At 41.9% G+C, this 12,734-nt stretch overlaps 1 protein-coding gene across 1 annotated transcript in view; it reads right to left on the minus strand.

The window, feature by feature from the left end:
• The window catches only part of map1b (microtubule-associated protein 1B), a 171,115-nt gene extending 161,377 nt beyond the window's left edge, over window positions 1–9,738 (minus strand). Inside the window, exons 1-2 of the mRNA XM_072516146.1 lie at window positions 9,471–9,738; window positions 1,850–1,951 (exon numbers count right to left, since the gene is read on the minus strand). Of these exons, the coding sequence (XP_072372247.1) occupies window positions 1,850–1,951; window positions 9,471–9,642 (274 nt within the window). The 5' untranslated portion in view covers window positions 9,643–9,738. The remainder of the gene's footprint in view (window positions 1–1,849; window positions 1,952–9,470) is intronic.
• Between the last annotated feature and the right edge of the window lie 2,996 nt (window positions 9,739–12,734).

The raw sequence follows: 12,734 nt of genomic DNA on the forward strand, positions 1-12,734 counted from the left end.
GTATTCTAGACAGCCATGCATCCAAGGTTTAATTTATCTGCTATTCGAAGGCCAATCTCTCTGAACTATTTGATATACTGGTGATCTGCAATCTATTCAGTGAGGTAATCTGTCTAGTAAGCTGCCCCAGTAGACACTCTTTTTTATTCTTGATCCAAAATACGTGGCAGCTTTCCAGCAAAATACTCCTTAAAACACTCACAAACGTAGGAAAAAAAATGGTGCTTTAAAAAAGAATTCTCCGTATTGGTCTGGTTAAGAATGGTCTTGTACAAATGTTGGTCTGCTTATAACTTCAATTCAATTCACCTTTGTCTGACACTGGCATCTCTATGAGCCAGTGAATGTTTTCTTCTTGAATCATTGTGTTTTCTTTTCTTTTTTTTCTGTACGCCTCCCTTGCTCCACAGGAAGTAAGAATTCTCTGGTATCTGGCTTACTGGCCATTCTCCATATGCAAGCCTTATCATTTGGGGTACCTTTCTCTCTCAAAGCTGCCAATGCATACAAATGGTTGCTGTCATAGTGGTGAATGCTGGCAGATTGCATCCCCCCCACACCCTCCTCCCTCCCTCCTGGTTGGTGCGAGCAATTCTGGAACTTATTGGTCCATTTGGCTAAATGCACCACTTAATAGCATCTCCAGCCCATTGGTCATTCGGGGAGCTGCTGTGTGGGGTTTCTTTAGTTACAGCATTCACATATAGGAAATGTCTTCAGCAAAAACAGGAGTGGACTTAGGCACATCAATCATTCCTCTTTGATATAAATAATATACAGATCAAATACAAGATTTTAGGTACTTTAATTCATTAACCAAAAATATTTCCTGTGGGAGATATAATCAACCTGCAAAGTATCAATTTATTTTCTCCTGCAGGCATCTTTCAGAAATACATTACTGAATGTCACAACTGCCACACAATATGTCGGTGACCAAAATATTCTAGGATTGCATGTGATACAAGTGCAAGGTTTGGAGTTGATTTTGTCACATTTCAACTGCATATCCTGTTTAAACAAGACAGATACTGCAAGCCATTAATAGTGTTTTAAAAATCACTTTTATTTGTTTGCTATTTTGCATAATACTTGGTTTCACAGGCTGCAGCAGAATCTGCTCGAACCACAAATGGAACTGAACATTTCTCAGTAGCTCCACTTACCATGATAGTCAATTAGTGTTATTTCGTATTGCCAGACTACAAACATTGTGATATTGAAATTCTGTTGAGGTTCCACTGGTCTCTTGCCATAAATCCAGCAGAGATTTCAGAGAAAATTCTGGAAACGGGTGTTTCTGAACAATTACAGTGTGTGACCAATGGAAACCCTACAGAATTTCAACTACATTATGTAAAATCAAATTGAACCCACATGCTAACAGTCTGCATCCTGTGCTACTTGATCCTCCCAACTGACTAAAAACAATAATTTGCAAATTATTAATTTGTGCATTGCTCAAAAAGAAAAATTACTAAATGGATGGAACTAAACCTAGATTAAGTGGTGAAAACGGAATATCATTACAGATCTGCATAAGATTCATATGATTCATATCCTTCGCGAGCTTGGTTATTGTCTCTTGCAAATTCAAGCAGTCTAATATCTAAATAATCTATTTTAGTATTTTTAAACAAGGAAATATTATTGATTCAATAAACGTTTTCCATTATTTTTGAAAAAACAAATTCATTTTGATTTTGCTCCTGTTTGAAATGAATTAATGAAAAATTTGAAGGATTATCGGTCTCATCTTATGGTTATATTAAACGATCTAAGATAAACAGTTTTATTTTTATAGTCATGTGCTACTAATAATTCTGGTTGCATTTGTAACAAGCCTTACCTCTAACATCTGCTGAAAATCTAGCTGAATGGCGTGATACAAAGAGTTTGAGTTCTTGATCTAGGTTGCAGGCTATCAAGTCTGTGTCCCACGACCGGATACCTGGAAAGAAAAGCAGCGACATGGGATTATCTCTGGCATATACTTCAATCCATAGTAAAGAACAAGTGCCTTGCTCAATCTCTGTATCACAGATTAGTATTTGAAATGTTCATAACTAGGGGCGCCACAGTGGCGCAGTGGTTAGCACTGCTGCATCACAGCGCCGAGGACCCGGGTTCGATCCCAGCACCGGGTCACTGTCCATGTTGAGTTGGCACATTCTCCCTGTGTCTGCATGGGTCTCACCCCAACAACCCAAAGATGTGCAGGGTAGGTGGAGTGGCCACACTAAATTGCCCCTTAATTGGAAAAAAAAGAATTGGGCCCTCTAAATTTATAAACTAAAGAAAATTCAAATGTTCTTAACTAGCTGGCAATCCTCGGGTTTCATGTGATCATTGTATCCGAAGAAATTGTGGGCACAATTTCGCACCCCCCCCAGCATCAGGATCATCTGGTCCCACCCAAGTCAGTTTTAAATGGCTCCCCCCCATTTTCCAGCTCCGTCAACGATTCCACACAGTATATCCAATAATTCCTCATGAATGACTAAATATGAAATATGAAAAATTTACAGTGTCATAATATTGTGCATTAAGACAGCTCGAAAGTAATATAGTACATTATTTTGATTTAATGAACACCATTCAATACTGAGCTATATATATTAAGAAAGTTCCATGTTTAATCTTCAGGATCTGGTGAGTAGGCTGATTCTGGCAGAATATTAGTCGGAGTGTTATTGCTGGTCTCAACACCACTGATCAAAGGGCAACACGGTGGCACAGTGATTAGCATTGCTGCCTACGGCGCTGTGGACCCGGGTTCGAATCCCGGCCCTGGGTCACTGTCCGTGTGGAGTTTGTACATTCTCCCATGTCTGCATGGGTTTTGCCCCCACAACCCAAAAGATGTATAGGCTAGGTGGATTAGCCACGCTAAATTGCCCCTTAATTGGAAAAAAAATAATTGGGTACTCTAAATTTATTTTAAAAAACACCACTGATTGTGAGACAGGAAAATCAAACAAGGTTTCTACAGCTGACCCCTAACCAAACACCCATCCTAGTTTGTGAAAATGTGTAGCCATAAAGATAGGATTGAGCTTGACTCAAATACCCTACAAGATCAAACAGCCTGGTGACACTACCTGTCCAGCTTTGCACATGGAGAATTTGTGTTTGGCTGAGTTACAAGTGGGCACCAAACCTCATCAATCTGTATTCCAACATAAATATGTCTCCCAGAGAAAGTAGAATAAAAGCAGTAAAAATACTTCATGCATAATAACATTTCAGTGGAAAGATGATTTCCATTTTAATATTTATTAAATATAACATCACAAATTTATGATCACTCATGTTATGAATGCTGGACTTAAAAAGATGGTTATGTTTTAAACTGTCTCCTTGAATTCAAGATAAAATGGAGTAGTTTAGAGACAAGCTCATGCGACCTCATACTAAAATCTGCCCAGAAACAAACCCATGAGAGCAGGTTGCCATGGTGACAGGGACACAGGTCAAAATGTATTGACAGTACAGTGCAAGTTTTGGACACAAACAAGGAGACAGTCTTTCTTGTTGCTTATAGATTCACAGGCTCTCAGAGTCAGCCAGAGTGATTCAGGGTAGAAGACCCACAACATGTGCTATGCCAAGCACCAAAAATAGACTGTAAAGCTCCAAGCAGAATGCCGGTGAGGCAGGGAAAGCAATTCTGTTAATAGAACAAAGAAAAAAGAAAATGACATCACAGGAACAGGCCCTTCTGCCCTCCAAACCTGCACCGACCATGCTGCCTGTCTGAACTAAGACCCCTTACCCTTTGGGGACTAGATCCCTCTATTCCCATCCTATTCATGTATTTGTCAAGACACCCCTTAAAAGTCACTATTATATCTACTTCCACTACCTTCCCTCGCAGCAAGTTCCAGGCTCCCACCACCCTCTGTGTAAAACACTTGCCTCGTACATCTCCTTTAAACCTTGCCCCTTGCACCTTAAACCTAGGCACCCTAGCAATTGACTCTTCCACCCTGGGGAAAAGCTTCTAGCTATCCAGTCTGTCTATGCCCCTCATAATCTTGTAGACTTCTATCAGTTTGTCCCTCAACCTCTGTTGTTCCAGTGAGAACAAACCAGGTTTCTCCAACCTCTCTTCATAGCTAATGCCCTCCATACCATGCAACATCCTGGTAAATATTTTATGTACCCTCTCCAAAGCTTCCACATTCTTCTGGTAGTGTGGCGACCAGAAGGTGCTAGGAGGTGCTTGGGGTCTTTAAACACATTTCCACTGAGAGGGCAATGTATAAACGTGGTGTGGGTTTTTCAGTTGCATTAAGTGAATATGAAACATCTTTTCTGCAGTTAGTGTATTAGTTGCCGACTAAGTAGTGTTTAGTCAATGTTGATTTTTGTTTATTTGTTACAGTAAACATTTTAAAATGTGAAATCTTGGGTGATCCTTTGCAATGGTCACTGGGAAATTCATATGAATTTTTAAAAAGTTATTGGCCTCTACAGGGATCTTTAACATTTGAAACATCTGTTTGAGAAACTAGACTGCAGTAGAAGCTGGCTATATCGTTGGCACACACATATAAGAGACTCAGTGAATAATTATACCACTGACACATCATCAAGTGGTATATTTCAAAAGAGATTTATTTTGATTCTAGATGTTACATTTCCTACTTATTTATAATGAATGCCGTTGATCAATAAGCATATGAACATATGAATTAGGAATAGGAATGGGCAATTTGGTCCCTCCACCATTCAATAAGATCATGACTGATCGAATTATGGTCCAGTACAATTATTCTGCCTACCCCGATACCCTCTGATTCCCTTGTTTGTCACAAGTCTATCTATCTCTGACTTTAAAATATTCAATGACCCAACCTCTACTACTCTGGTTTAAAAAAAAGGTTCACAGCTTCACAACTCTCTGAAAGAAAATTCTCCTCATCTTCATCATAAATAAGAGATCCCTTATTTTTAATGCTATGTCCCCTAGTTTTGGCCTCCCCGCCAAGGGGAAAAATAGTTTCAGCATCCATTCTGTCAGTGTTCATCTATACCCAAGGAAATGGTAGAGAAATGCAGCGTTTCATATTGTTTTAACAATGATCTTGTTGGAACAAAAGGAAGCTGATGCCCTTGGCTGGAGTGCAAAGATGCCTTCCAAGGATCATAAGCCAGTACTTTCACCATCACATCTTCCCTCAGGGACCACCAGTAATAAATCTATACTGAGTAACAAAACAGCCTTTGGTCAATAATGCTGTACAACTCCCAATATAGCTACCACTTGCAATGAAATAAATGAAATTTCTTAATACTGTTACTTGATAGCTACCTTTGATCCATCTCATTCAAGTCTCGATAAATAAATATTCAGAAAATTTAAATCCTCAATCTGTTCACTTGGTTTTCCGTGTGTGATTTAAGGACATTTGGGGGGGGGGGGCATGTGACTACTGGGTAATCAACACTGGAGGAATAATGCATACAATGTTCCCTCTGGCCCTATGAGTTGAACAAATCTCAGTTTGTTTTCTGCTAACCAAAGTTGTGACAGGTTCCTAGAGCAAAATATCAAGTTGCTGAATTGGTCACAAGCCAATAAAATCCAAACTCCTAACCTTGCAATTATTTACAGTTGAAGTTGCCTGTGCCAAACTCACAGATACATTTGTTCCTTCTTGCAAGCCAGAAAAGCAGCAAAAGGACACTGTGACTAATCAGTTTAATGCCCAGGCATGAATCCAATTCCTAGCTCTAATCACTGCAGTGAAAAGGGTGAGTCACCCCAAAGGCAAGTCATTGGGACCAAAGGTAGTATCTGTTAGGTTATTGCTATGACTTGCTTGACTGTCCAAATCAGCTGGTTTGCAAAGCACCTGCTTGATTCTCAGCATGCATCCTTAACAGGTAACACTGACTCTCATCACCTATCATCATTGCTGTATTTCATTATGCATTTTTAAATCCATCTGTTTCAGCAACAAATATCTATATGTCACAGGAGTCGTTTAAATACCTGTATGGGGCAGGTTTTGCTCACTTGGATAGACAGCTGGTTTGTGATACAGAAACAAGGGTTCAATTCCCATACCAGCTGAAGTTATTCATGAAGGCCAGCCTTCTCAACCTTGCCCCTCGCCTGAGGTATGGTGATCCTCAGGGTAAACCATCATCAGTCACCTCTCCCCCTCAAAGGGGAAAGCAGCCTATGGTCATCATTACCTGTTCAGTATATTGTTGATTGAAAATATAGAATGTGCTGGAAAACATTATTTTTTCCCAAATCATTCTTGTGATATAGATATCACTAGCAAGGCTGGTATTTGTTCTTCACCCCTTGGGTGGATACAATTGATTGGCCACTTCAGAAGCAGTTAGGAGTCAACCATATTAGTGTGGTACAAGAGTCACTTATAGGCCAGACCGGGTGAGGACCTCGCCTTTCTTTCCTGAAAGAGTATCCGTCAACCAGTTGAGGTTTTACAACAACTGGCATCTTTGTGATCACTTGATATAAGCTACTTTCTTTGTTTCCAGACTTTTTTTCAATGAATTAAAATCCTCAAACTGCCACAGTGGGATCATTCGACCTCGCTATGCATATTGGTCGAGAAACGTAGGCATTACATTACCAGACTGACCTGGTAACAATGATGCTGCCAGAAGCCAAAAGAGTGCACAAGAAAGCTTTGACTGCTATTTCTATAAAATATTACAAATTAGCAGAGATTTTACTTATATTCCTTAACAACATTTCCTGAACAGATATTCTATCACAGCATATTATGCTGTATATATTAGCCAATGCTTGAATGGCGGCGCAGACTCAATGGGCCGAATGGCCTAATTCTGCTCCTATGTCTTATGGTCGTACATATCCTTTTGCCCATCTTCAATTTAAATTATGACTCCAGGATTGGGAGAAGTCAGTGGTGATTAAAGGATAAATAGGTAAAGGTAATACACACAGTCCATCAAAAAGATATCTGCTCCATTGATTAAAAATCAACATGTTTATAATGCATTTCTAAAAATAGTGGAAAATATGAGAAGACATTTAGAATGGATAGATAATATTATGGTCCCTGTTTCAAAGGGAAAGCACTATAATTAAATAAAAGCTCATTTAAAATTGGGGGAAAAAAATACTAATTAGTACAAAAAAGAATGAGCAGCCCTAATGTTTACATTTTTTCTTTCTGAATTTCTCTTTGTATAGCTAGCTTCAACTTGCTGTCTGGAGATTGCTGGGTGTCACGTTACTCATTTTATTCATAAACACAAGCATATACTTATGGACAATAGTGTCGAGCTTTCCTTATTCAGCCACAAATATTCTTTGTCATGTCACGAGCTGGAACGTTCCAATATCAGTTGGTGGCAGAGGGTAAAATGAAAAATTAAACCCAATCCAACCTTTGAGCAGGCATGTCCCCTGTTGACTAAGCATGGAGTAGCAACCAGTGATTATGGAGATAGCTGCTGCTCTCCTTGCCCCACCCATCTGAATGAACAATGAGACATGGAGTTCAGAAGCCTAAGGAAATTTAAATAGGAAAGCGAGCCAAGGACAGACAGGTGGGGCTAGGTAAAAGCACAGCAATAATTTATTAATAGACTTATTTAAAAATGTAAATATGCCCTCTACATTCAATTAATGGCAGAGACAGGGGTGATGGATGTGTTTTTGCACATGTAATTTACTCTCTATTCTTCCATTTACACTCAGTGTTAAACACAGCTGCAATAATCAGTAAACTATGCTTTTCATTCATATATAACCAATCCTGTTTGCAGTACACCTTTTTTTCACTGGAATTATTGCATTTTTTCCCCAATATAAAATACAAATCTTTTTACTCAGAATATTTGCAAATTATACCACCAGTTTTACCCGTCAGACTAATTAATACCCAAAGGGGTCTTGGTTTGAAATATATGTTTGTATCCCTTGCGAATACCGGGTAATGCTTGGCAACAGTTCAATTTTCCAGAACAATCTAATGCGTATGGAATGATTAGAACCGCAGCAAATGCACCTCCATCTCTTTTAAAAGGAACAGAAATATTCTGCTCCTTCGAACCAAGCTCCCCCTCTCCATTTACACACACCATTCGCCTGTATTATGTCTACTGCAAAACAATGATTTGACCAAGTTAAACCAAACGCTTGAAAGCACTTTGCATTCGTTTCTGAAGGTGTGGTAGCTTCTCCCAACATCTTCGTGTGGGTGGGGGTGAAGTTAGAGGACTACAATTCCCAGCAGGCGCCTGTCCCAGTGTCCCTCCCTTTGTCTGAATGTTCACTCGCCGTTTCCGGAGAGACCGCAGTGCGGAGACTGCGCCACGCCCACGGGCCGGTACCGGCTTCAATGAATGAGAAACAGCAGCAGCCCAGGGCGTTGCAAAGAACAATTCTCGCCATCATTCGTCTTGCTCTCTCTCTCTCTATTCCCCCTTATAATATTCAACATTACCCATCGTTAAACAAAACCCTTTCTTCCTGAGGTACAGGTTGAATGCGACCAAATGGGAATTACTGTCAATTTCAGACAGTATCAATTTGACACTCAGTCGCTATTATACACGGGGGGGGGGGGGGGGGGGGACGGTGGACAACGCCTTTCGGCTCAGTCAACCCATGCGACGCTTCAATGTCCCCACCCAGAAGAAAAGCAACAAATGACCCCATCGATTCCAAAATATCAAATTCAAACATATATGAAAGAAACACATGTAAAGATACTGCCATAAGTTTGCAGGCAATAGAGGGTGGCTTTTCAGTTGACCACACAAGCTGGATGGGTGCATTGTTATACATGCTGGTGAACTCTGCTGATTCAATACCATTTTTAGTCGGACTTTTTTGGTTGTTTAGGTACTTTGGCAAAAGATCAACATGCAGTGAATTAATAAAGGCCAGTACAAGTGGGGCTTAATGTGCTGTTCCATCAATTCCGCCCCTACCTTTGAGACATCACGTCAGCATTATCTGTTAAATATTGTGCTGTGAACGGGATTTTATCTGCTTCAAATAAATGCGCTTAACTCCAAAAAAAAAGCCAGCGATCCAGATTTCCGCAATTGCCTTTAATGGAAACTTAGATCCGCAACGCCAACAGATGATTTGATGTGGGGTAGACAGGGAGGGGTGCCATATCTTTCAGCTGTAAGGTTTATATATTTTATCCATAATATAATTTAAGGATCAAATGAAACTGCATCTCTTAAATGGATCGGTGCCCTGCATCTTATTGATTTCTTCAAGGTTATTTTTGAATCGCAAATACAGTACAGGTTAAAATTCCCCAAAACAAGCCGAGATAGCCTCCAAATCATTTGAGATGTGATTTTTTGTTGTTGTTGATGTTGCAATATTACATTTAAATTCAGTATTTCCACACTGAACGTCGTTCCCCCCACCCCTGTCATTATTCCTAAAGCTCCGCGTTCACATCAGTTAATGCTGCTGGCAAGCCCCTTACCTCGCTCTATATCTGAAATGGCAGATCTCAGATGGTCTTCGGTAACAATTTCCCCAATAACCACTAGCAAATAGAACTTATTGTCGAGGAATCGGTGAGTCAGGCTTGTGTTTGATGGTGATGGGCTTAGTTTGCTACACGAAGCCTCTGGGTCCTCGTCTATGGTCGCCATCCTCAGCCTCTCTGTCCGTACGGGGCACTAGACAGGGAGCGAGTGAGCCTGGTAGGCGAGGCTGCTCGGCTTTTATATCGCAGACGCTCGCCTGGTCCCGGGGAGGAGAGACCACGAAACTGCCTACTTCACATCGCCAACTGATGTCATCGGCAGCGAATCAGACCGTCGACGAGCTGAGGCTACACGTCCTCCAGTTTGCAGCAACCATTAGATTACAGTGCAGCCAAAGATTCCGCCAAATTTCATTGTTTTGGTTTCCCAACAGCACTGTAACTCCATTGTCTTCTCCTTCTGCCAATCGAGGTCGGGATATATCCAGGATTAACGCCTCCAGTATGCCAAATGTTTATTCGGGAGCAGCTGGGATAATCTCCAAGTGAATCATGGCACGAGGGATGTTTCACTTAAGCAAGGCCATGTAACTCTATACTTGAACCATTTAACTCTTGACTAACACATCAGTAAGCGAACATGTAATGCCACGGGGCCAGAGTAACGTGGAATGGTTTAAACGGAGGCCATTTGGCCTATGTTATCTATGCTGCCCATAAAATAACCATCCACTTTGTGCCAAAATGTTTTCAAGATGCAGTTAGATGCACTTGGGCGAAGGGGATCAAAGGATGGGGGGGGGGGGGGGCGGGGGGGATCAGGCTATTGAGTTGGATGATCAGCCAGATCATAATGAATGGCGTGGATGTGGAGATGCCGGCGTTGGACTGGGGTGAGCACAGTACGAAGTCTTACAACACCAGGTTAAAGTCCAACAGGTTTGTTTCAATGTCACTAGCTTTCGGAGCGCTGCTCCTTCCTCAGGTGAATGAAGAGGTCTGTTCCAGAAACACATATATAGACAAATTCAAATATGCCAAACAATGCTAGGAATGCGAGCATTAGTAGGTGATTAAATCTTTACAGATCCAGAGATGGTTTTTAAAGAGGTGTGAATTGTATCAAGCCAGGACAGTTGGTAGGATTTTGCAGGCCAGATGGTGGGGGATGAATGTAATGTGACATGAATCCCAGGTCCCGGTTGAGGCCGCACTCATGTGTGCGGAACTTGGCTATAAGTTTCTGCTCGGCGACTCTGCGTTGTCGCGGGTCCTGAAGGCCGCCTTGGAGAACGCTTACCCGGAGATCAGTGGCTGAATGCCCTTGACTGCTGAAGTGTTCCCCGACTGGAAGGGAACATTCCTGCCTGGTGATTGTTGCGCGATGTCCGTTCATTCGTTGTCGCAGCGTCTGCATGGTCTCGCCAATGTACCACGCTTCGGGACATCCTTTCCTGCAGCGTATGAGGTAGACAACGTTGGCCGAGTCGCACGAGTATGTACCGCGTACCTGGTGGGTGGTGTTCTCACGTGTAATAGTGGTATCCATGTCGATGATCTGGCACGTCTTGCAGAGATTGCCATGACAGGGTTGTGTGGTGTCGTGGTCACTGTTCTGAAGACTGGGTAGTTTGCTGCAAACAATGGTTCGTTTGAGGTTGCGCGGTTGTTTGAAGGCAAGTAGTGGGGGTGTGGGGATGACCTTGGCAAGATGTTCATCGTCATCAATGACGTGTTGAAGGCTGTGAAGAAGATGACGTAGTTTCTCCGCTCCGGGGAAGTACTGGACGACGAAGGGTATTCTGTCGGTTGTGTCCCATGTTTGTCTTCTGAGGAGGTCGGTCCGGTTTTTCGCTGTGGCGCGTTGGAACTGTCGATCGATGAGTCGAGTGCCATATCCCGTTCGTACGAGGGCATCTTTCAACTTCTGTAGATGTCTGTTACGCTCCTCCTTGTCTGAGCAGATCCTGTGTATACGGAGCGCTTGTCCATAGGGGATGGCTTCTTTAATGTGTTTAGGGTGGACGCCATATAATGAATGGCGAGAAGGCTTCAAGGTTTGAATAGCCTCCTCCTGCTCTCCTATTTTCTATGTTCTGCAAAGGGAAGAGATGCGCACGCTCAGAGCAGCCCATGTACACAGCATGCATGCATTATTGAATTAGGCAGGTGACCCTGAGCACCAATGGCTCTAGCCTCCAAATGTTTGAAAATTCAAGATTCTTTAGGACTTACTTTCGCCTAAGTTTGTTAACTTTCCTCTGTGTTAGTCGTGGCTCAGTGGGTAACACGTTTGTATCTACATCAGACAGATGATTGTGGGTACATCTCCACATAGGCTAACGCCCCAGCGCAGTACTGTAGGGGTCCACCTTGTTAGAAATGCTATTTTCCAAATACCATGTTACATGGAGACTCTGCCTCTCATGTGGATGTAGAAGATTCCATGGGGCTACATGAATGAAAATGAAATGAAAATCGCTTATTGTCACAAGTAGGCTTCAGTAGGCTACATCGGATAAGGGCAGGGAATTATCCCTAATGTCCCAACTAATATTTATCCCTCAACCAAGATCACAAAGATAATGATCTGGTCTTTTTCACATTGCTGTTTGTGGGAATTTGCTGTGCATAAACTGGCATTGGCTGTACTTCATTGTCTGCAAACTACTTTGTACTCGTGTCATTGTGATTGTGCTAGTAAAATGCAAATCTTGTATTTTTTCCATAATTCAAACATTGACATCAACTTCATTGCTCCCCTCTGAACTTTGAGTATCTGTCTACTTTCATAGAGTTTTACAGCACAGAAAGAGACCCTTCGGCCCATCATGTCTGTGCTGGCCATCAAGTGGGGCCTGAAGGTCAGCCAGTTGGCACAAGGGGTCCTGGGAAAAAAAGTTCGAAAAACATTGGGTTAAATCAGCACCAGTCAGCTCTTCTGCTCAGAGGGAAAAGCAGCCAAAGGTCATTTGGGACTATGGTGACTTTGCTATATTCCTTGTCACAGTTTTCTTGTTGCCTAGCTCAGCTCTGACAGTGGCAGCATTTCATTATCCTTGGTCAACCTGCAAAAGTCACCAAAACATGGAACTTTTAAATAATCAGATGCTTTCTAACTGTTTCTAGTCACATTTTGCTGCCTATTTCAAGCAAGAAGTCTTACAACACTCGGTTAAAGTCCAACAGGTTTATTTGGAATCACTAGCTTTCGGAGCACAGCTCCTTCACCCGATGAAGGCGCAGCGCTCCGAAAGC

The sequence above is a fragment of the Scyliorhinus torazame genome, chromosome 9 (assembly GCF_047496885.1).
Source record: "Scyliorhinus torazame isolate Kashiwa2021f chromosome 9, sScyTor2.1, whole genome shotgun sequence".
In the NCBI taxonomy this organism is placed as follows: domain Eukaryota; kingdom Metazoa; phylum Chordata; class Chondrichthyes; order Carcharhiniformes; family Scyliorhinidae; genus Scyliorhinus; species Scyliorhinus torazame.